Here is a 25,992-nt window from a genome sequence, read left to right as displayed (position 1 = left end):
ATAGTGACTAAAGCCCTATGGGATATTGTGGGTCCTTCAAGAAACTGTAAAGGAAACTTTAATCTCTTGGAAGGGTTCATTTGTAGGGAAGAAAAGAAAAAAGATTTGGAAATCCATTCTGTTATGTATTTTTTGGACGGTTTGGAAGAAAAAGAATAGGTTAGCCTTTAGGGAGGGTGCGTTGAATATTCAGAAATTAAAAAATACTTTTGTCTATAACTTGTGGAATTAGGCCAAAGTGTATTTAGGTGAAGAGTCTTTCTCCCTTATAGGATTTTTGGAGTGGATAGCTTCCACTTAAGGGGAGGTAGTTCTTTTTGGTCCTTTTTCTCTTTTTGAGGTTGTTGCCGTCTTGTATACTCCCTGTATGCTTTGTGGCGTTTAGCCTTTTCTAATGTTTATCTTGTTTACTTATCAAAAAAAAAAAAAAAAAAAAGATAATTTTTAACATACAAGTTAAAAATGTCTTGCAAAAGACCATTTAAATAAATAGTGGAAACACCTTATCAAAAGACGACTTCGACATGCATATAGACTGAAATTTCTTCCAATGGGTATCTGTAGAAACCCAGAAATGCTTCAAACGAGGTATTTGAAAGTTAGGAAGGAATATAGACTCAAAATTTTCACCCGAAATCCCTTATTTAAAAGCAATTTCACATTAAATTAATACCAACAAGGGAGCAACACTAGCCAAAGATGTATGAAAAAAATTTGATCATGCAAGATGAAAGCTCAAGCTCCGGTTATCTGTACAAGTTACAGAAGCACTGAAAGACACAAGTGAGTTTATATACTATTTTCTAAGCAGTGGCTGGGCTCGTCACACCTGCTCGAACTCTCAACATTTCGGTTCTCTTGCTTCTCTCCATAACCTTAACCAGCCAGTCTACACTCTCTTTAATCCCCATCCTGCAATCAAAGTACAATCCTCATGTTACTCTCAAAACACTTGTTCCATTTCGGTTTCAGAACACTTCAATCTCAAATATTTTCTTTCTATACCTAATAAGATTATACTAGGAGAAACAACAAACACAAACATTTTGTCAGGGCGAAGAAATTTCATAAGTCGTCTACTGACCCGTCATATGCTGAAACAGCTTCAACCATGTAAACCCTTTCATCCAATTTTTTGAGATCTAGGTACCGGGCTATTTCTTCAGAGGATGCAGCATCACCAAGATCCTGTCATAGTATTATTTAAAGCAAAATATGGAAGATGTACAATAAAACAGTATCATGATATCTGGTTCTCTAAAGTGATTGACAATAATGTGACTACTATGGTCTGAAACACAAAGGGAGACGCATGGCAAAAGGGTATCACACTGTGGTTTTTGGAAAGGAAGACAGAAAAGAAATGAAAATGATTAAAATGTTTTAACATATAAAGCATTTGAAGCCATTCCTTAAGTACCTTGTTTCATTCTCAATCTGCCTAATAGAAAAAAAAAGCAGCCACGTTCCATATCATCAGCCACCAGATTAGCAGGAGTATAGCAGATTTAAACAAATGTTGCAAATAGAAAGAAATACAAATTCATAAATGTGCATATACTGTGTTGGTGAATAGGCTGAAAAAGGTGATTGTTAAGGTCAGTTTCAGAGCATCAGAATGCATTTGTGAATGGCAGACCAATCTTACATGCAGCCCTGATTACCAATGAGACTGTAGACTTGAGAAAAAGAAGCTCTAGACTAGGCTTATAGTATGCAAGCTGGATATAAAAAAAAAGCCTAGTCATTTAAATTGAAACTTCCTCCTATCAGTCGTGGAAAAAATGATTTTTGGGTTATGATATTTGAGGTGGAGAAAGTAGGTTACAGTAAATGGTTCCCTTATGAAATTTTTTCACAGCTCTAGACATTTCGGGCAAGGGAACCCTTTCTCTTCCCTTATCAATTTGTTCTAGTTATGGAGGCTCTGGGTTTGCCTAATTTCTAAAACAGCGCAAGGAGCTTATTAAGTGGCTTTAAGGTAAAAGGTAGATGGGAAGCAGGGGTGGATGTCTTGCAATTAATGTTTTCAGATAACACTGTTATTTTGTGAGGCTAAAATTAAGCAGCTGAGATAGTAGATACTGGTGATGATGGATGGGCTTCCTTGATTTGGTTGTAAGGTTAGGAGCCTCCCTTCCACCTACCTTGAGCCCCCTTTGGGAGTGTCTCAAATGTCTTCCACTGTGTAGGATTCAGTTGATGAGAGATCTAAGACGAGATTTGGCCTCTTAGAAGAAATAGTACCTGTAATAGGGAGAAAGATTAAACCTCATTAGGAGTACTCTCTCAAGCCTTCTCATATACTTCATGTCCTTTTTGTGATGACAAGGAAAGTAAGGAGCACATTAGAAAAATACCAAAAAACTTTGTGAGACAATCATTCTAAGGAGAGATCTGCACATTGTGAACTGGTGGACAGTGAGCAATGATAAAGAGGACTGGAGGCTTGGGCATCAGAAAGATGGATGTTCTTAATAAAGCATTGTAAGGCAAATGAAGCCTGTTGAGGATGATAATCCATGGCAATTTTGGAGAAGTGGAAGGGGATTGGGCACTCTAGAGGTTAAAGTCTTTTCAGATGGGTTATAGAAAGTAATTAGAAGAGGATGGGAAGAATTCTACCTTAGAAATTCTATTCTAGCTAGGAATGGATTTAAAACCAAGTTCTAGATGGATCGACTGGTGGGTGAGTGTAATACGATAGAGGCGTTCATCAGCTGTTCAAGCTTCCCTCTTCCAAGAATGCAACAGTAGCTAACTTAAGGGTGGCAATGGAAGGGAGAAGACTCTTGGTCCCTTTTGTCAAGAAAACATTCTTAGGATTAGGAATTAGGGGATGTGGATCAGTACATGGAGCTCATCCACAAGGTGAGATTGCAAGAATCAAGGACAGATAATTTACTTTGAACAGAGGAGAAGAAGAGAACTTTTCCATGTGAAATATTTACACAATTTCCCTGCCAAAAAATAAAAATAAAAAACTCAGGCCACTTGTGTCCCCTTGAAACCTGTTTTTTTTGCTTGGGAGGTAAAGCAGTGAAAGATCCCAACCATTGATATCCTTATGTAAGGAGAGGATGAATGATAGCAACAGATGCAGCCTTTGTAAATCACATCCTCATCCACTGGTTTAGAGCTTGAAAGCTGTGGGAGCTGTTATTCCCAATACTCGAACTACAGTTGGCATTCCCAGATTTTTTGGAAGAGCTCCTCTTAGGCTAGAAGGTGAAGGGTATAAATAAAAGACAAGAGGAAGGTAATGAGCATGGCTCCCCCTTGCTCGTTTTGGTGCATGTGGCACCAGCAAAGTTGAAAGATCTTCAATGAGGAAGATCTTCCCAACCAAAAGTAGAAGGAGATCTCTATTAAATAAATTTGGAATGATCTAAAGTCCAGTTGGGAAAGGAGAATTGTTCTTTATAGAATTATATTGATAACCTAAATTGTGGATAGTCGTTCATGTTTTTGTCCGAGTGTTGCTCTTTTTTTTTTCCCTCTTCTATTGGTGCTTCTTGGATACCCATACATACATACAAGATTCATGCACACAGAAGATAGGTCCACTACAAAATAAAATCTCAACATGGTTCAAATTCTTGTCTCATCACACACTGAAGCTCAAATGCACTATTATTTATAATTGTATGGGGAAAAAGATTCATAATAACTTTCTTTTGATCCAAAAAGGTCAAGATTTATTTCACCTGCTTGTTTGCTAATATTAAAAGAGGAGCTCCTTGCAAATCCTCATGCCGGAGAATTTTTTCTGATAATCAAATTGAAGGTGTAAGTGCATCATTGTAATTTCAATTTGAAACTCCACACTAATGGTAAAATTGATTAGTAATTAAAAGAGCACTGTGTTCCACAAAATCAAAATAACCGCAAATAACTCACCCAGTGCTGATTTTGAATCTTCAAAACGTGATGGGCAAGAAGCATCAATTACATATACCACAGCATGTGCCTCTTCATAATATTTCTCCCAAATTGAACGAAGACCGGGCTGACAAAAAAAAACTAAATAAATAAATAAAATAAAAAATTCTTGCATCAGTGAATCATAGACATTCAGACACCTAGAATCTTAGCAGATACAGGCTTGCTGAACCCTGGAACTTATTGCTAGCTACATTTCAACAGTTTCTAGTAAAAAGAACTTAATCTGATCAAAAGAAAAAAATTTCCTTTGAAGAGGATGGAAGAAAGACCGCTGTACTACATACATTTTATCATGCAACTTTGAGACCATTTATAGAACAGCATACAGTTAAACCCAAGTTTCATCCCTTCTTTTCATGTGAGCTCATTTTCAGTTTTACTTATGGAATTTCAGGTTTTTACAGTTCCCAAATCTGCCCTTAAGACAAAAAATGAAAAATAAAAATAAAACACAATAAATAAATCCTAAGATAGTAACAAAGAAAGAAGGAGATTCACTCAGTTGCCTCAAGATTTTTGGGAAGTCTGCCTACCTGGTGGGATCCAGCAGATAAAGTCAGAAAAGACTCTAGTATGAAGAGTTGTAAATATCACAGATATTCATAATCCCACTCCTGTTTGTTCTAGTGGCTATTAACAGTAAAATACCAAAGCACTATTATGTTGTACAAGAATGCAGTGCTGGAAAAATGGTATTATATTCTAACCATAGTTGTTAATTCATAAAATGTATCGTATATCGTTTTTCTATTTTTCTGTATCGTGTATTGTAAGTTTTTTTATATAGTAAAAAATAAATAAATAAAATATGTATATGTATATCTACTGAAAGTATGAAGTATAAAGTAACATATAACCAATTTTATGGAAGATAGTAGGATCTAAAGAGTTAAACTCTATCATATCATATGAAAACATTGAATGTTAAAGTTTTGACAAGTTTAAATTAACACAATATGACTTTATATATAGATTCATCACATAATCCACAACAATAAACTTCTTCAATAAAAGAAATAAAAAAAGCTAATATGTTAAGTAAAAATTTGTATTTACTAATCACCATCATTTTCATTATCAATATTCAAACCATTCAAATGAAAAATTCTTCGATATTCATTGTAAAAATAAACTTATTTGACTTCTAATATAACATTTGACTACAAGAATATAGCTTTTCTTATAAGATTATATTACCAATTTCTCCTTTATATGACCCATTTTAAATTTTTTAGTATATTTTAAACAATTAATATAATAAATTCTTTCAATAAAAAAAATTAATTTGACTTTTTAAAAAAATCATAGAAAATAATTAAAGATGTATGTATTGTTGTATCGTAATATCACGTATCATATCATGTATCCATGTGTATCGTAGATATGCTTTAAAATAAGATACAGATTGTAATACATATTGATTTCCATAAAAAATGTATCATATCATTGCATTGTATTGTGTATTGTAAGTTTTTTAACAACTATGATTCTAACAATAAATATTACAAAAGTGAAAAACCTAGTAAATGATATAACCCAGAAATTATTATCATTGTAGATGATTGCATGAGACCCTGCTGTTATAGTTCAAGAAAATGGTGTTGGAACTTTTATGGAGTAATCGAAGAAACTCTGAGAATATCCACCTGATTGTCAGTTTTGGGATGTCTTACATACCTGACCTCCCAGGTCCCAGAACACAAGTTTTGTATTTGACAATTCAACACGACCAATATTGAGTCCCACAGTTGGAAGAATTCGATCAGGAGGGAGGCCTTCCAAGTTCGAGTATAGAGCCTTCAACTTCTCAAGTAAAGTCTACAAATCATACATGTTAGTAAGTATTAATAAAGTTTCCAGAGACAAGTGCAATGGTTTAAGGAACATGAACAAATAAAAGTATTAATAATATTAAAGCTGAATCAGAAATAGACAGGTAAAAGAAGGGTTTTTTGGAACTTTTATGCTTCAAACTTGGAATAATGTTCCTTTAAGCTACAAACAGTAAAGAATACATACTGTTCCTTTCTTATCAAACATAGAGGGCTTATACTACACATAAAATTTAAAATATTACAATAACAAAATAATGAAAAACTTAAAACCCAAAGCCACTAGCGATTGATCAAGGGCCAAAACAGCACTTAGAAAGGCAACCAGATTTTAGTAATTAATGATAAAGCTGTGCTTTATGTCATTCCACACAAGATGAAGAAGCATGCATAGGAAACTTTTGTTTCCACATGAGAAGATAAGATGATATATTACTGTTTTCCCAGCCTTGTCAATTCCAAGAATAAGAACATGAAACTCTGCCTTACTGAAGAGATACTTCCAAAGTCCATAAAACAAGGAGAACATGTCTGCTTGGTAATCTTGTTTATTATCTGTTCCCTTTAACCTTCAAGTGTAAAAAGAGGATTTTCTGATGTCAACTTCATTCTTCTCATGCTCATCATTTCCAAATCCTGAAAACACAAAAGGACAAATCAACATGAGATGATGTTCAATTTAAATGGTTCAATTTCCATTTCTTCCTCTATATTTTAATTTTAATAGACTAGCAGGTGATTAGATGCAATCTTTGAAGGTACAGTGGTCAAAGTATAACCAATTCATTATCTGAAATAGACTGACCCATGTCTTCAACCATCACAACTTTTTTCTTGCTATTTCTAATTTAGGTCCTGATGAAAAAAAATAATCTCCTCTATATTTTATTACTTTCTGATTTACAATATATATAGAAAGGAAGGGTTAAAAAAATCCCTTAAATTAAGCTACCTATAAAAAAGAATCCTTTCAATTAAGCAATCTGATTGCTAGGGCCCTATGTGGAATTTACCCAGATTCTTGGCATAGAATTCTTGGGTCAACTTTGACAAGAAAGGGAAAAATATATGGTGTTGAACCACCAATTTTCCTAAAAGCTTAAACTTGCAGGATGTAGACTCAATATGCATATCATGCTCCTTAACACCCTCCCTCACATGCACTCCATACCCGCACGTGGAGAGACAACAAAACTTGGATTCATATCCACCCTAAACCCTAACCCCTAAACCCCCCCTAACCCCTAAAAGCTTAAAGTTGTAGGATTTAGGCTCAATATGCATATCATGCTCCTTAACACCCTCCCTCACGTGCCCTCCATACCAGCACGTGGAGAGACAACAGAACTTGGATTCATATCCACCTTAACCCCTAAACCCCCTCCCCCCCTAACCCTAACCCCTAAACCCTAAACTCCCCCTAACCCCTGAACCCTAAACCCTAAACCCCCAAACCCCAAACCCCCAACCCCCAACCCCAAACCCCAAACCCTAAAAAAGCATTCAAATCTCACTTTAATTAGATCATCCTAAACTAAACCATTATGATAAAAAGCATTCAATTCTCACTTTAATTAGATCATCTTAAATCAGTGAAAATGTGAATATAAAATTTTATTAGTTTGGTATGAATAAGGAAGAATCCTAATATTCTAATTATAATGAATATATTCACATTCACTAAACCTAAATTATGAATCACAAGAAACCAACATAAAAAAATAGAACCGACTTTGTTTTATGGTTAAATAAAATATAAATAAGTAAAAAAAATGAATCATGTTTACAAAATCTGAATTTCCAATTACATTTAAGTAAATATGAATTTGTCGAATCAAAACTAATTTTTCCATTGAGTCGAAATAATTCATGCAAGTGGGATCTAAACTAGAAATTACAAGACAGATTATAAACCAATGTCCTAAGATAATGATAAATCCATTCCAATCAACAAGGATGCAATTAAAATTTCTAATCATATTAACAATTAATTTAAAATCATAAAATATCACCATAACATAAATTTATAGAATGATTTGATTAACGGGAATATATATATATATATATATATATATATATATATATATATCATAATCTCACTGCCTTAGGCCTCCTGGAATTAACAAGAATTCAAGGAAAATCACAAACTAAATTACAATCTAATTAAACTGTTGCAGGATATCAAAATAAACCTTCAAGAGAACTTCTCAATCCTGGATCAGCTTTTAATGACTTAAACTGAAAGAAATAGTTCAAAACTGCATAAATTATCACATCAAGACAGATGAATAAAAATTCCTCAAAAATAATGTTTCAAAATTACAAATGAGTATTCAGAATACACTAAAAAAATTAGAATCTACAAATAATTCAACTTCATGTTTCGAAAATAATTAAAACAATATATATCCAAACAAACAAATGGGAATACAGTCAATAAAACCTCAGAATGATCTCACCTGATTACTAAAAAAAATCACCAGATAAGAAATAATGAAGTTCATCATAGAAGAATAGAGACTACAGAAAGAAAAGGATCTCTTAAAGTTCCCAAGGCAACAGATCATAAAACGAACGGACAAAACACCATCAAAACTTCCCAATGGTCTAATCCAAGTCAATATATATAAAAATGTTCAGAAATAATGTCTTAGGAGTCCACAAAAGCTCAAGATACCAAATACAGGCTCTACGGGAAAATTCATGCTCAAATCCCAACAATACCAAAGCCAATACAAATCAACAATGGATGAACGAAAGGCAATCATAAACTCTAAAGTAAACCAATCTAAACCAAAAAATAAGAACTATAAAATGAAAAGATCATAGGCTTGATTTTCATAAATACATGGAGGAATTTAGAAAAATTGGAACCTGAAGAGAAAATGCAGTATTCAAGAAAATCTAACGGCCTAGAATTCTATAGCATGACAGCTTCTTCCGGAACTCTCAATCTTCACTTCTCTGCTAAAGTTTTTCTCTCAAAATCTCTGTTTTCTCTCTCACTTCCAAACTCTCTCATAGAGATCTAAAAAATGGCCTCCAGAAATTAACAACCTCCAAACCGACAACACTTCCTTCACAAATGGCCGTGAGGGTATAAGGAGTTGTATGATGTTCGGTTTTGGGAGAGGAAAGTGGCAGCTGTGATGGAAGTACTCGGTTTGGAGAAAGAAGAGGGTACGATGGAGGTCAAATGATCAGCGTAAAGGTTAGCAGCATGGGTGTTCGCTTTTGAAAGTTTAGATAGGTCGCCTAATGGGTCACATGCAGTGGGGTAGGTCATCTAGTACGTGAGTCTTGGGCATCCAAATAAATTAGGGAAACTTGTGTTTGGGGCTAGTAATATCAAAATATTATGAGATTGGAAACCCAACTTTTGATTTTTTAATATAACTATTCTAATCCCAAAAATAATATAGGCTTCATGCACTTTGGGCTGAGCTATTTTTTAATGCACAATATGTCCTTTTTCTGCCAGGTCAACCTCCACATGAGAAAAAAAAAAACAAAAACCAAAAATAAAAAGAACAACTTAATAGCAGGGCCTTCTTCTATCTGAGCATGCTCCAGCATCACCTCCAGTAGATGACCATAACTCCTCCCAAACTTCTTCACCTCCTCCAAACACAAGTTTCCTTTTTCTAAATACCAACGCAACAAGGTTCCATATGTTTTCACCACGCACTGTGGAGGACGCTCCATTTGAATCAATGAGCCCTTACCTTGGGTTTACATCTGGGTTTTTTTGCTTTGACTTTAAAATTGACACTAAATATGTCGACGTTTCTTGGAAATTTCAGCTGCAAATTTTCATTCCAGTTTCAATATCGACCTTTTTCCATTGCCTAGTAAGAAGATTTCATTTACCCTTTGCTTGGCTCCCGATAAAAGTAAGGAAAATGAAAGAAAAAAAAAAATTCTTAGAAAAAAATAATCTAAAAATGTAAAATCCTACTCAACTGGCTCTCGAAGAGGAAAATTTATTTAGGTGTGATAAGGTGGATGATCTCTCTTTTTCCTGTGTCTCAAACAGTAAAGGGAAAATTTTATATTTTTAACCTTCTACCTGGATTTCTCATCAACCAAATAGCTTCGAACAAAATTTTATTTTATGACGAGATTTTTGCTGAAATTTGTTTGAAATTTAGTTTATGGTGTTTCTCATAATAAATTTCTCATTTTTTTTTTCCCACTTTTAGGATGAAAAAGAACAATGCCCTTTGCTGTATGAAGAACAGAGCTTACGACTCTGTTTCGGTTAGGTACATTCCTAAGAAGTCTTATAAGGTTGAGGATTCAAAATCTTTGAAGAGTTTTGAGGAAGAAAAAATTTAGGATTGTGTTCAAATTCAGGCTTCAGACGGTGGGCGAGGTTATCGGACAACTTTTGCTTGGGATGAGAAGAATAAAATTCAGGATAAAAGGCCTATGAACAATTTGATATTTGATGCTGAATCAGGTATAATTCTATTCAGAACCATGGCTCAATTGAAACAGATCTATAGTCCTGTAATGCATTTAAAATGGAAACAGTCTTGTAGCTCCTTTGCCTAGTCATGGATCCATGCCCTAGGTTTGTTGTATAAATAATAAGTTGTATCAAGTTAAATATGATGCACAGGATATTAGCCATCCCTATAGTCCAAATAACTCCATATGTTAATATCTCACTTGAAAGAAATCTTCTCACAATCTAAAGGTCAAGGATTTGAGTCCCTAAAGCCCCGGGATAGTCTTTGAGGTGATCCACAGAGCTTGAGTAAGTGTTGCATGGGACTTGTAGGAGATGTGAAAGAAGAGTATAGGTGCTTGCAGTATAAGACCCTGGGGAGTAGAAGCCTTTGATTGTGTACCTTCTTTTTAAATTTAGTGGATTGATTGTAGTGAATAGATCATCTATTGTTACACTTTGGAGTTTCTAGGTGGTATTTCTAAGTTATATCTTGTGTCACTTCTGCGATTAAACATTCTTGTGATGATATAATTCAATAGCTATTCATTATTGATACACCAATTGAAATAATTAAAAATAAAAGTATGACAACCCATTTGATGAAAAGTGACATCTTAAAAATAAAAAAGGAATCCATTTACAATGATAGAAAACCCAGGCCAGAAAAAGACCCTGAATATTGAATCAAAATCTCCTCAAAGCTAAGACACTTGCTAAACAAGATTATACAGATAAAATTAAACAAGTGCTCTATATGAAAATTTTATTTCTTAGCCAAAGCAATAAAAATAAATAAAGAACCAAATCTCATCATTCTTCTATGATTAAAGAAGTCTAGATTGACAGTTTATTAGCCAAAAGAATCCACGATGATCATCTAAGTGGAAGTATGACAAAATAAAATGGAAAAAATACCTCTTTGTTATGTTTTTTCAATGGAAGGTTGAAAGGTGAGCAACAATCACTAGTAACTCTAGAAACCTCCAGGCTGTGTCTTGTTAAATCCTAGATAACCCCCAGAAAGTCAATCTTCAAGAAGAAAGTAATGAACTTGAAAAAATCTCTAAATTTAACATCAAGATGAAAATATTATTAGTTTAAGTTTCACTATCAGGACTTATGAGGTTATCTGGTTCCTACTTTTGGGGAGTTGTCTGCACATCACTAAAATAACTAGATATGAACTCTTCAAAAGAGAAAAAAAATCCATCAAACTTCAAGCCAAGCACTTCAAATAGAACATAAGCTGTAAACCACTATTTAATGTTTCATAATACAAATCTTCTCCAAATCAACTAAGATACTTGAAACATCAGAAAAGAGATGATCAACAAAAGATGAAGAAACAAAATGAATGAAAACTATCTTAAATTAAACCTATTTTCCCAAAGACATTTCCCAATGCCTACTTGGTTAAGACAGTAAAAAAATTCAGCAGAATAAAACAAAGCAATGAATCCATCAACCAAATAATAATAAGCATGTCCAACTCCATGGACATTTAAGTTGAGATATCGGTTCATAAATGATTCCAACAAAAGGTAGTTCATCTGAAAAGAGAAAAAATAGAATATGGGGATGTAAAGCACCATTTTTAATAAAAATGCATCAGACAACCATTGCTGGCAGGCAAACATGAAGCAACCACATATTTGATCCTTCCAGTTCAACCTGGTCTCTGCATTCTATGACAAAACTAAACTACTAAATCAGGTATGCCTGCAATGCAATAATAATTGCTCATGCAAATTCATTTTGCATATGATAAGGGATCAAAAAAGATGGATTAACCTACTGGATTGGAAGGATATTAATTGATATAGTCATATCACCAATATTGAGTTAAACTAAGGAGGCCTCACACTCTGAATAAAAACAATCCTTAAAACCATGATTATTATACAGCTTAATGATTTAAAACTGTAGTTACAGTATGAGAAACAACTGCTCTTAGATTAGTTCGATGAAAATAGCACTTAATAAAAACTTGCTAATTTTATGGATGAAATATAATGCATAATGGGAACAAAATCAGTAGATACCAAAGGATGATAAATCCATATTATCACAGAGATGGAAAAAGAAAATATAATATATTAATTATTCATATATCACTTCCCCTCCCTAAACGAAGGAAACAAAATGATTTGCAGTTTTTTTTTATATGTAATTACCTTTCTAACAATTGGGTAAATCATTTGACCTAATAAATGTTTAGATCATTGTATTAGTAAATAAGTCCATAGGTGAAACAACTAGATTAATTCCTTCTTTGAAAAGGCCTTTGAGAAGCCAAAAACTCTTTTTAAACTGAATAAGAACTTAACTAAGTTTTTAAAAAGGAGTTAAAAGCTACATAATATGAAATCCGGGAAAATGTTAATTTCTCGTAGAAGCTTTATTTAGCTTATATGGGAAACTATTTTATGTTATAAGATCAATATTGCCCTTTGAGAATTATGGCTTCTTCCTTGAGCTAAAGGCAAAAACAAAGGCCTATCCGATAGGAGAACAAAGTAGAAAACTTGATTCTTACCAGGAGAGCATAAATTGAAAATCACCAATTATCCCAACATCCAACTCAATAAATTGAAACACCTCAAAATCAGAATGTCAAAAATATATCAAATTTCTTCTATAGAAACATAAAACGAACTGAATGCTTGAAGCAACATCAACCGTCCATTAATTTGATTTTTAGTCAATCGCCCATTTCTTTCTTTTTGAAAAATGAGAAGGCCGCACATTTAGGTAGAATCGCTCTCTGCTACAGCGCAAGCAATGCCTACATAAGAACTAAATCCTACCCACAAAATGTCTCCTCAAAAAACTATAATTAAAAATAAATAAATAAATAAACAAGGGAGACACCGGTTCAGGAAACTATAGTTTCAAAGCAATATATATATATATAAACAAGGGAGACCAGTTCAATTGCAAGAAATCAAAGAACAAAAGGCTCACGAACCTGAAAGCTACCTCTGAAATTCTTGAAAAAAAAGTAACAGATTACATACTGCACCAAGACATTGATTAACCCAACGAAAAGAATGGAACTCCACAAAACGATATTTACGCAAATGAGGTTAGGCTTTCAAGGATTTGGGTTTTCAAGATGAAGAGAAAGACGAGACGGAGGTTAGGGTTCCGGGAGGGACGAGCAAATGGAGTTTTGGGTTTCGTTGAGAGAGTTGGCGTCGGGGTGAAAAACGTGAGAACTTTCTTTTTCATTTTTCTTTGGGCTTAAAGGTTTTTTGGGTAATCAGATCCGGAGGCTGAGTTGGACGAATGGGATGGCATTTTGGGAATGAAAGCACACCTCAGTGGAAAGTGCATAAAATTACTAATGCGCAAATTTCTTGATTTTCCTAAAGTTGAGGGTTGAAAATCCTAATATTTTGGATCAACGATAAATTATACTGTTGCTGGAGATGGGCTTGATCGGGGTTGTGCTAAGATGTGTCTTGGGCAGCTAGAAGGTATGGCTACAGCATGGGGAATAGGACAAATTGATGGTTGGAGCAGGGTCTTGGGTTTCTCAAATGTCAGTTGATTTTGTGATTTGAAAATTAGTACAATAAATGTTTAATCATTTTGTTTTGCATGTGGGCAGTAGCCGGCCTGCTCCAAAGAAGATTACGTTTAATGAATAATAGGCTTTGAGAACTATAGAAGAAGTATGCACGTTTTTTTTCTTTGTAGTAAGATCGAAGAAGTGAATCTTCAAATGAAATCTTCCGGAGAATGACTTTTTGGGGAATGCTGCATTTGAAAATTTCCCATTAACATGTTTTGAGGTTTTCTTTTGTTTGTAATGATTTTTTTATTTCTTTTCAGTGATATATTCTTTTTGAAACTCTGTTTTATATCTTCATGAATCTACGAACTTTTACTCGCATTGCATTATTCGTTCTATGTACCAAAATTGATAACATTCGAGATTATGCAGAATTATACATGAAATATCTTTTTTGGCTCTCTTTTTAGCCTTATGTCTTTTATCCTTAAAAGGTCTTCCTCCACTAGTAGGTTTTTTTAAAAAAACTCCATTTATTCGGTTATGGATAATAGACAAACATATATTTCTTGGTTTCAATAAGACTCCTTACGAGCGTTGTTTCTATCTTCTATTATCTAAAAATAAAACATAAATTACAATTTTAAAATATTAATTATGAATGAAATGACGTCCCTACTAACCCATTTTGAAAGGATTGATTCAAAATAATCATTTGCGCATGCCCCTTTTACATGGGGTATTGTATGTTGAGAAAGGACAGAAGGTAAACCAGCTGCCCCCTTTGGCTGATGTGAGTGATTTTTACTTCATCTGTTATGCCAAAATCTAGAAATAAACCTATAATGATATATTGATATCTCTAAAGATATTAAAAAGGGTAAATATTTTGACGTCAAGCATGAGTTTACCAAAGAGTTTGGTGACAAGCATGTCTTCATATACTATTAATATTTATACATTATAACATTATCATACTATCTAACCATATTATATATTAATTAATAACATTTAAATCGTATAACAATATACTATTAGTATAATATATTAACATATACGATAATATTAAAAAATGTTAATTGTTTTTTTTAAATCTTTTCTAGACATCTTCACAACCATGAACAATACCAGCAATGTCCTATATAATCCTTCAAAATTTCCTGATGAAAGGTATTAATTAGTAATACCTCTATATTACTTTTTAATCCTAATTAATTTTAGTTAGAATATAACAAATTTTAAATTTTATAAACTCGAAGACTTCTTTTACATTTTATCTTTCAAAATATATACGAAAACACAATTTACCTGAATGCAAATGTTTCCTCTTACACAAGTACGTGAACAGAAACCTTTTGAAGAAAATAAAAACCTGGCTCTGTTCTTTGACCAAATTGTGGTCAAAACAATTCCTCAGTTACAGGCGAATGAAGCAGCAGGGGTAGGGGTGGATACTCTTGTACCCAAGCTACTAAAGAAGAAGCAATTGCAGCTTCCCTACCCTTCCGCACTTTCAATGTACATATAAATTAGAAAGAGAAAACGGTTTTAGCAGTTTCAACAACTCAGGAGTCAGGAGAAACAACACTGCCAGCATCAAAGAAACCCATCTTCCAAGAATTAAGGCTTCACTTGCAACAACTTGTTTCACAGACAACCACAGCTTCTCCCATTAAATGCCATGAGAATCACTCTCCATCCACTCAGAAATTTGATCAGCGTCTAATCATGATGAGTATTCAAAAGGCTGAGGTGGCTGGGGCTCCTCATCTACTGCCATGGCTGATGCTGCAGCCTGCTGTCTAGTTGCTGATCCACTCGCCGGTGATGCTGTAGATGAGGGCGTGTCTGTGAGAGACAGCACCTCAGGTTCAGTAGGACGCAAGTCTTTCAGGAGAACAAACCCTGATGGAGCTAACTTCACTGGGACATATCTGCTTTCTTCCAGAAATTTAATGAACTTCTCCTGAGCAGGAACCACCCTCGCTGGGTTGGTCAAAATTTCAAAAGATGCCTCAGGCTCCGCCTTCTTCTCTGAAGGGCTATCAACCTGCCAATAAATATTCCAAAAAACATATAATAATTACAAGGCACAAACAAAAATATAATGCTGTAGCTCATGGTCATAACAAGCAACCAATACTGACCAGAACAGCTTATAGAACAAAAACAGATTCAAAATTTCAGTGGATTTTTTAATTCTTGGGTCCAAATGAAACTCCTCATCACCATTTCCTAGATAACAGTAGAGTGCCAAAACCAAATTAAAGCACAGCAATAGATTTTGATGTGTTTTTCCTTTTATTTTTTCAATTTTTTTATATTTTATTTCAGGACAAAATGGAACAATTGAACTACAGAAATCAGAAAATCAAGGATTAATAATGAAAGAATTTTGCAATTTTTTTTTATAGCTGTAACTCATGGGTTATTTAACAATTAAATTATATCAATTCCAACTGGGAAAAGGAAAAAAAAAAGGGAACACACCTAAAGTTCCCATGTAAGAGAAGGATGTAGTGCATGCATTGATACATTCAAAACAGATGGTATGTGATATTTACCTGCATAGAGTCTCCATCCTTCTCAGCAGAGGATTTTCCTCTTCCAGAACTTTGACTGGTAGATGAAGACTCTGCCCCAGCTGACTTTTCAGCATTACCCTTCTGTTCAGCTTCTTTTTTAGCCCTAGCTTTGGCCTTTGCTGATGTTGATAAAACTGCAGTGGGGAGCTTCACAGTAGATGTAGCAGTGGGCACGGTGGTTGGTCGAGGGTACTCAAACAGTGAAGGTTTTGCATGAGATAAGAACTCAAACCTTGGGACTTTCAGGTCATAATTCAGTCCAATAAAAGCAGTGGGTGAGAAGGACAGGCTAACAAAATAGATAAGGGGATACCAATACCAGAACTGGCTGAAAACAGCAAGACCAACAACCGCAGTCACTTTATCATGTTTTGTCTTAGAAAGCAACCTTATGGTCACATTCCTTCCACCAGCATCCAGGATTCCCGAGGCCAAAATTGCTCCCATCTTGCTCATGGTGTCTTCATGCTTGTCAAGAATTATTTTTTCCAATTGTCGCCTGCAATTAAGAAAAACAATAATAATAATAATAATAATAATAATAATAATAATAGTAATAATAATAATCAGGAGAAGAAAAAAAAGGGAAAAAAAGGTGACAATGAGCTAAAAAGGATTTTTTATAAAAAAAAAAATTGTAAATAATAGTGCAACCTGAATCTGATATGAGCATCACAAGAAAAAAACATAAAATAATAAAATAACAAGCAGCAGCTAAAAAGAACATAAAATGTCGAAAAAAATGGGTGCAATACCTGAAAGTTCCAACACGGGAATCACTACTTTCACTGATCTGGACCATAACCATAGCCATTGCAATAAGGGCACCTTGACGAACAAAATCAACAACATCTGATGTCAGAGGCTCTAGCAAAGATATTGCCTCGCTCAAGCCAGTACCAGCACAGGAAATTCCTACTGCAAGAGCAGCACCATATCGAACATGTGGGTTGTAGGACTCAGATAACAAGGAGACAATTCGAGGAGTCTACAATTCAGCAGCACCATGGGATCATGCAATTCATCATACAAAGAAAAAATTGACAGAATATCCAAATGACAATTTCAATAGAGAAGACTAGGAAGCAAAAAGAAAATTTGGGAACACATTTAGATCCTAACCTGCTCTGGTTCGGAGTATAGGACAAACCCAAGTGCTAGAACAGCAGTTCTTCTGACATCATCACTCACATCTGATACAGCAAAGTGCAACAGCTGGCGAATGGCCTTGTTGTTTGCTGTTCCTTGGTAGGCCAAGGCCAATGCATACATACCACCATAACGTAGTATAGGATCCTGATCCCTAGTCATCTGCTCAATTAATGTGTCAGCTTCTTCTTCTCTTCCATACACCGTAAGGGCTATTCCCAATGCTAAACCCCTGTAACACAGAGCAGCCATATAAACAAGAGGACAAAATAAATAAAGCAAAGCCCCAGTAAAACACCCAAACTGTAGAAAATTTTACCTAATAATCTTCTCATGCTGTGTCTCATGTGCATAAGCAAGCATCTCACTTGCCTTCTCACTTGCAGTACCAACCATTAGTAAACCCATACTGATGCCAGCTGCTTCACCAGCAACAGCACTGTCAGTATAGAGCACATTTTTTATATCGTCATAGACATCTTCATCAGCAGTCCCAAGAGCAGCTAAACCAAGACCCAAGCATGCACCATGCTGTATAACCTGCACCAACAAAATATTTGACCAATTTGGATTCAGTATTGACTTGTAGATTGCTCTAAAAAGGCTAGAACTGTATTATAAAAGTAAACACCTCAACATTGCTACTGCGCAAGCTATCACGAAGGAATTGCTTGATTCCCTCTCCATGGTTGGCATGAATCAGACCAAGAGCATAGAGGGCTCCACCTTCTGAGTATGGACTGCCACCACCACCAGCCCCACTCTGAGGCAAGTAAGGTGCCATCAGTGACCTTCCCTGTTGCAGGTGGCCTCTATGAATCACACCTAGCCCTGCTGTTGCACTGAACTTAGCCCAATTTGTGGCTCTGCTCAGCCAGTCCTGTAAAACACAAGACAATAAGCATGAACAATAAAGTGAAAGGAGCATCATGGAATAAAAGACAAAAGGAGGGTTAGAAGTTCAACAAATCCCACCAGATTCTCCCTGAGAAATGTATCCACTGTTGTCCCAGCATGCATAATTGCATTAGCATAAATTGTTGCACTGTGGCAGACACTATTTCTCATCTCAACAGATTGCTTTATTGTCTTTAGAATTAGAAGATCCGATCTAAGTTCAAATTTCAACTGGCGTGAGAGTCTTATCATAACTTAATTAAAAGAGAGCCAAAAAAGCATTTACAAAATTTAACATGGAAATTCCAAAGATAGAAAAAAATGAGCCATCTCACTTGTTATGACTATATAAAAACTGTAGAGTCAATTGTATCAATGTCTCTCCAGACAAAACTCCCTTGATTTTTGTCAGTCTCTCAGCATATGATGCTTCAATAGGATCCATTTCATGCAGACTCCCATTAGAAGCATGAGATCCATCTGCCATCTCAACATCCTCTGAGGCACCAGGATTTCCATTTTGAGTAGAATCAGTATCATTGTTTCCTGGCTGCACTGATTCAGAAGGTTGAGACCTGGGATTAGAAAGGCGATCTCTCACATTCAAGAGAAAAGCTTGGTGCTCATTCTCTACAAGATCAAAGGCTATTTGAAATGCCAGAAGAGCATCATCTTTATTTTCAGAACGAAGGAGCTTTTCTAATATGCTTGCAACACCTTCAGGTTCATCCAAGAACATCAGACACTGGCAAATACTCAAATAATCAGGAGATGGAAGCTTTTGATACACTTTAACAAGACGACGAAGAACCTGCGGAAACAATTTTAGAAGGATCATTCTACAGATGTTGCAAAAATATCTTGATATAAAAGATCAAGTTGGAACAGACTTCTATTTTTTCAATCAAGCAATCATCATAAGCAAACAAGTGAAACAACTACTAAAACCTACAAGTAAAAAAAACCCGTGTTAGGCTTATAAACATCTTGGTCCCTATCCTTGCACTTAAATACTTAAAAGAGTTTCCTTTCTTTTATCTTTGCAGGCCTATCTTTTCTTTAGTTCCCTTTTTTCTTTGTATCTAAGGACTTTCCTTGCTTTCATGACCAATATATTGAGAAAAAAAAAACCTAGGAATAAAATGCTAGTGAGAGTGGAAAATTGCACATCTCTTGATAGAAGCATAACTAATAAACGAAAGGGAACATAGAAGCTGAAGCATCCGGAAGAAATGCTGGAGAGGGCAGAAGATCAAATATCCATACCTAGAAAACAGTCAATAGAAAAAAAAATGATAGAAACTGAAGCATAAACCAACCAAGGAAAACAGTGTGCATCTAGACTATTTTATTAGTCTTGAATGATAATAATGATTACTATTATAACAATATTCTGTTGATTTAGTTTCTAACACATTTACCAATTAAAGGTAAATTACTGATTCACTTTCTTCACTCAGCCAATCATCTCATTTACAAAGTGACATGGGAATTATTGCCTTGACATCACCATTCTCGCATCACAAGCCAACTACCAACTGCCAAGTGGTCTTAGAATGGAGAAACCAACATGATAGCATCAGCTAAAATATCCGGGATGTAAGGTGGATGGTTTTGAGAGGAGATCAACCAACATGCCTAATGAAGGAATTTTCTTGAAAGAGCCATTATTCACAATAAACAAAATGAACCAACCATAGCAAGAAAACATATATTATCATGACAGCTAGGATCTGATGGAAAACATAAAGCATTAAGAACACATGGTTTGACAGCAACGGTTTGAGCGTCGATTATAAATCTTCGGTGAACAGACAAGATTATCCCCTTACCTCATGGCGATATTCTCTACGATTAACAAAGGAATGAGAGATGTTAATGCAATATGACAGAGTTCCATGAACATTATCACTCCTAGTGATTGCTTCCTCAAGTTTATCCAATCTTCTGCATTCAACTGCCATTCCCATAGCTTGTTGGTATCTTCCATCCACAATACACCTAAAAAAAGCAACGGTAAGACAAATAAGAGAATACATAATATAGAAGGGAATAAGTAGAGGTCTACATACTTATCCAACATTCTCTCCACAATTGCCTCCAACCGAGGATCCACCAGCGCTTCATTATTTGATTCTGCTGCCTTAGACTTAAGACTGGCATATTCATCTATAGCTTTAGCTAAAAGGAGAAACACAGTCCAAAACGTAATGTCAGTAAGCCACAGCCTTACATTTATCTAGATTTTTCCATCATTAATCCTACTTCTTAACAAATCAAAGCTTCAAAAGATATCCAGGCCATAATCAACTATTCAATAAAGTTGGTTTATCAAATTAAGCCTTCTTAAACTCCCATTTACATCCATTTCATTGGCAATTGGAGCTAAACCACGTGCAATTATGATGACTCCCTGATGAAATCAGTGCAACATGCCAATCATTCTTACCAAGAAGAGTGTGTACATAATCAGAATCCTCTGAAACATCAAATAAGGGACCAGCTCCTAGTGCGTACGACAACGAGTCATTGAGCTCGCCTAGGTAATAGAAAACCTGCAGGCAAAAAGGTGTAACCAAGGTTAAGAGAGATTTAGGCACATGAAGTAACATAGCAAGAGTGCCCAATTCAATATCGTAATTTCATTGCACTGAGTAGTATTCACTATCTGATGGATGCAATAGTCTACTTATGGATGCAAACTCAATAGTTCAGTTATGGATGCAAATTCGAGCTTTTAAATTATAAATAAGTGGATTTAGATATTTGTAAGGATCATATAAACCTCAAGGAATTTCTTCAACTCAATCAAAAGAGCATAGTAACTCTGACACATTTCAATAGTAATCCAGGCTATGGTGCTACTATTATCAGCAAACAAAATAACAACAGTGCATTAATATTCTCTGAGTGCACAATCAAACTTCTTAAAATTTAAAATACAACTGAATTTTTGTCGGCAACATAATCTCCTTGATTCCCTGCCCCTCAACCATAGCAGATGGATCAATGGCTTTCGAAGCTAGTTTCCTCAGTTATGCAGTCAATACAGCATGTCGGATGGTGACAGGTTCCAGAAACAAGGCACAAAAGATATTATGGCTTCATGGACATTTTGACAGCAACATCTAGCCACAATGAGCATGCCATGGAAGATGGTGCAGCTGATTGATTCATGTATATGCAGGTGGATATTCTAATTACCATAGGAACTGTCAGAAGCTTTCAAAGTCATTGATTAAGGAATATTTGCTTCTTTATTGTTGATGGAATTCATATTATACCCAGTTCAAACAGCAGTGCACAAGACCATGGAAATGGTGTCAAAATCCAGTCTGGTGTGATAATCCTTGTTAAAGAGCAAACCTTCATTTGTGTCAAAAACCAAGACAAAAGCATGGTAATTTTTAGGACTCCTGTGTCTATGCCCAAGACACGAAAAAAAATTACCCATGACACTAAGAATAGATGAATGATTCCGAATGTTCTACTCTTTTTCCTTTCTTGACAACAAAGAGGGATCTTAAAGGCCTCAATTGGGATAACAAATTTTTACAAGAAAAAAGTCATCCTGTTGAAAGCAATATGACAGATTTAGTGAGAAGCATTGATTAAGGAGAGAATAAGGTGGTTCTGACCTTTGAAACTAGCAATGCAGCAAGTTGCCTTTGTCTTTGATCAAACTCTTCATCTTCATATAAACTTTCTCTGGATAAAAATATAACACAACTATCATTTCCAAAAGGCTAAACAATTCACATGTCAAATGTATAGAAATTTTAATTTTTATATATAAAAAGCACTAGTAGTTCAACAACACCAATTTTGAATGAGAATTTTTGAAGGAACAGTTTGAATTTATAACAACAGAGACAAGAAAGATTAGAACAATGAATATGTGAAATATACACTCAAGAACAAAGAAATTATGATTTTGGTGAATCTAAAATGCCAGAAATGTAAAAAACTCAACCAAACCATCTAGCACTAAAACCCAATAGGGATTAGGATACTTCAAACTTGGTATAATATCTCTACTTTGAATCCTACTAGTTGATGTTTTTTGTCAGCCCATCCTGTGTTAAGCATTGATACTGCTGGTTGGAACAAGCTCTGTAGGAACCAAGCAAAGAAGCTGTCACATAAAATACATACATTGTAGTAAAAATTGCCACCAAACAGCAGAACTTGATGAGCCCTTTAAGCTATGTTTGGTCCTAAAAAATCTGAGAGAAAATGCACAGGAAATAAAATAAAGAGGAAAAGTAGATGATAAAAAAAAAAAAAAAGTGAAAGAAAATAAAAAATAAATTTAAAATTAATAAATTATTTTTAGATGCTACTTCAAATTCATTTTACTTATATTTCCTCTTCCAGTAAAGATTAATAATTTTAAAATGTATTTCTAACTAATTTTAATTATATTTCATTTTCCTTTACATTTTAGATGGTGAAACCAAACATCAGAAAATCATTCTTTTTAGCATTTTTTTCTTTCCTCGGTACTTTCGGGAACAAAACATAGCTTTAATAAGTTTGTCATGTTCTTTTCTCTTTCTTAATGTAATTAGAGGCGTTTGTAGTGTATTGTACATGAAGAAGATAGCATCAGGAAGACCAAAACACAAAACCAAACAACCATAGAAATCAATAAACAAGAACAACAAGAATAAACCATATTCATAACTACAACACCATAGAGTTGTAAATTTTCAATATTAACAATTTTTTTCCTTCCACGACCAAAATCAGGCAACATAAATCTGAAAGTTAATATTATGAAATACGCTTTCCTTAAATACTGGTTGAATCAAATTATGGAATGGAAAGAGAGAAAATGTTCATCGAGAAAATTACGGAGAAGGATAAGAAACCAAACAAATTTCATTAGAAGAAAATTACAGAAAATGAGATTATACTGCATGCCCGAATCAATTATGAGAAACAAAACACTTAAAAAGGGGGAAAAAAACCTGAATTTCTTAATCAGTGAGAAGTTGTTGATTCAAACCCTAATTCGAAGGAACAAAGAGATGGGGAGAGAGTGAGAGAGGGAGTACATGATGGGTACGCTGGTGGAGATCTCAGGCCAGAAATAGTCAACGAAAGCGTTGAGATTGGAGAGTGCGTGAAACTTGAGCATGGGATGGCTCTCGTTCAGCATCGCTAAAAGGCCACCGGCGGAGCTCACCTTCGTCGCCATAGCTGCAACACCGAACTCTAGGGTTCCAAGTCTCCGGGAGTCTTGGCTAGGGTTGGCGCTTACGAAGAAAATTTAGAGGTGTGGAGAATATAACCAGAGACGGGGGTCAAATTGATGGCAAAGTGTAATAAGCATCATCAGCTAGCAAAGGTGTTGTTGTCTTGTGGCTCACTCCCATTGGCTTCCACGCATTTTTGCTCACAGTGAACTTCTTTCTAAGATGAAAGACACGATGGATTCGTCGGCACCATCGAAAGGGAATTGTGGCGGTGGATGGTATGTAGGGGGACTGGGGAGTTGTTCTGATACTTTCTTTTTCCTCAAGAAACGGTAATCTTCGGTCTTCACTCTTCAATTCCTTTTACCAAACTTCCCATTTTTTGCTTTGGTGTTTTCCAAGCATAATCTATAAAGATTAATATTTATTGCCAATTCTTCACATTAACTAAAAGGTATTATTGCCGAATTATGTATTATTAAAGATGGATTAAGAGGGCATTTTGGATAATATTAATATTCAGGATTATTATAAAAGTATTATAGAATTGATTTCTCTTACATCCCTAAATATTAGGGTGTGTTTGGTTTTTTTATTTAACACTGTAAATAGAATTTTAATGCATTAAGCAGTGGGTTGTTTATTTTTATAGTATTTTATTTCCATTAAATATTAAAAAATAAAGAAAAATTAATATGTTATTTTTTTTATTTAAAAAAAAATTATTAAGTAAAAAGTTTATAATAAATCATTGAAAAAAATAGAAAAACAAACAACATAAAGTTTAAAAGCAAATTATTTTTAATAGAAACTAAAAAAAATAAACACTCTTAGGTGGTGTTTGTTTTTTTACTTAATTCTAAATAGAACCTTAATGTTTAATAGTGTTAAATATTAAGTTGTTTGTTTTGTAGTATTTTATTTCTATTAAGTATTAAAAAGTAAAAAAAAAATCAATATGTTATTTTTTTTACTTAGAAAAAGCTACATATTTTGGCTTTTTCTATTTAGAAAAATTCATTTATAATAAATTATGAAAAAGTAGAAAAACAAACAACCTAAATTCTAAAATTAAATTGTTTTCAGTAAAAAGCCAAAAAAACAAACACCACCTTAGTATAAATATAGTTTCAAATTTGATTGGTCAGCATCACTATAAACTTATTTTATCTATAAGGTTTTATTTTTTAGGATTCGTTAAACAAATTCCTAAAATATCTCTAAAGATATATATTAAAACAATAAAATATTATAAACAAAAGATATCAAAACAGTATCAAAATATAAAGGAAGTATACAACAAGCCCCTAAATTTAGGAATGTCCCACCAAATATGGTTAGTCAAACCAGACAACCAACTTTGCTACATATGGAGAATAAAAACCCCAAAACAGCCCAAACCAAACTCTTGGATTATAAAAGAAATAGTTGACAACCTTATTGTGGCGAAGTAGGCTATGTAATTGTGGGCGAAATTGGGGTGGAATTGTTAGCATGATTGAAAATTTAGAGGTTGAGGTCGAGGTTTTGTGGGCGATTGATCATTGAAATGACTTGTTTGGGAGAGAGACATTGGGGCTAGGGTTTGATTGGGGAGTGACAGTATAGGATTTGAGGAGGGTGGAGTCCATAGTGACAAGGTGGTGGTACAATGGGGTGGTTGCTAAAGGGATCCATGGCGGCACCAATGGTGGTGAAGGCAAGACAGACATCGGGGATTGAGTGGAGAAATGAAGGAAAAAAAAAAAGAACATTAGATAAAGATTTTGGGGGTTTAAAATGAAATGACCCTCTTACCCTCCACTTAAATAGGTTACCTAAAGAACACATGCGCCTTATGTCCAATTAAAGTAACATCACTCAAAAAATATATATTGTATGCAATTATAAAGTATTAAGGGTATATTACTCGATTTTAAACTGGATGAGGCAATTTGTAAAACACGTTATAAGTTAGGGGGTAAAGTATAATAAACAAAAAAAATACATATATCTTTCTAAAATAATGAAAAAGTATGTGATATAATGTAATTTAATATTTTTTTCTTAATGATTTATATATAAAATTAATATTTTTTTATAGGTAACACAATGAAAAGTTATGATAAGAACCAAATAAAATTAATATATGATAATATATATTATAAATATTATAAAAACATTGAATCAACTTAGGCTCGAGCTTGAACTTTGGTCCGAACCCAATCTAAATTGAGTTTGACTTGAAAAATTCTAAACCAAGCCCAATCATAGTATTAAAAATGATTATTTAAGTTCATTTAAAGATCGGGTTGGGTTAAGCCATTTGGTTACAGCCAAATAGTTAGAAAATTGGGTCGGCCAGTCGTTAGAAAATTGGGCCGGCCCAGAATCAGCCCATTATTACCTGACTAAACTCTCGTTGCCCCAA

General features: G+C 34.4%; 2 protein-coding genes across 6 annotated transcripts; both read right to left on the bottom strand.

Moving 5' to 3' along the window:
• Positions 1-623: 623 nt before the first annotated feature.
• Positions 624-13,523, bottom strand: LOC117918751 (ADP-ribosylation factor-related protein 1-like). Of its 5 annotated transcripts, XM_034835627.1 has the most exons (8): positions 13,202-13,504; positions 11,149-11,238; positions 6,214-6,413; positions 5,623-5,763; positions 3,901-4,009; positions 3,708-3,769; positions 1,085-1,188; positions 624-912 (listed from the first exon to the last, which is right to left on the bottom strand). In XM_034835627.1, exons 3-8 carry the CDS (start codon positions 6,304-6,306, stop codon positions 804-806), a joined length of 618 nt encoding a protein of 205 aa, XP_034691518.1. In that variant the 5' UTR covers positions 6,307-6,413; positions 11,149-11,238; positions 13,202-13,504; the 3' UTR covers positions 624-803. The 5 variants fall into 5 exon arrangements, with proteins under 5 accessions (XP_034691518.1, XP_034691520.1, XP_034691517.1 ...); XM_034835629.1 differs by lacking the exon at positions 11,149-11,238 and having other exon boundaries at positions 6,267-6,413; positions 13,202-13,508; XM_034835626.1 differs by lacking the exon at positions 11,149-11,238.
• Positions 13,524-15,059: 1,536 nt separating this feature from the next.
• Positions 15,060-23,926, bottom strand: LOC117918345 (26S proteasome non-ATPase regulatory subunit 1 homolog A). Its single transcript, XM_034834918.1, has 13 exons — positions 23,442-23,926; positions 22,020-22,089; positions 20,831-20,936; positions 20,454-20,562; positions 20,214-20,382; positions 18,717-19,192; positions 18,460-18,595; positions 18,116-18,364; positions 17,804-18,024; positions 17,458-17,716; positions 17,091-17,323; positions 16,315-16,834; positions 15,060-15,800 (listed from the first exon to the last, which is right to left on the bottom strand). Exons 1-13 carry the CDS (start codon positions 23,582-23,584, stop codon positions 15,477-15,479), a joined length of 3,015 nt encoding a protein of 1,004 aa, XP_034690809.1. The 5' UTR covers positions 23,585-23,926; the 3' UTR covers positions 15,060-15,476.
• Between the last annotated feature and the right edge of the window lie 2,066 nt (positions 23,927-25,992).

This window comes from Vitis riparia, chromosome 7, assembly GCF_004353265.1.
Source record: "Vitis riparia cultivar Riparia Gloire de Montpellier isolate 1030 chromosome 7, EGFV_Vit.rip_1.0, whole genome shotgun sequence".
In the NCBI taxonomy this organism is placed as follows: Eukaryota; Viridiplantae; Streptophyta; class Magnoliopsida; order Vitales; family Vitaceae; genus Vitis; species Vitis riparia.
This window is presented reverse-complemented; position numbering and strand designations above follow the sequence as displayed.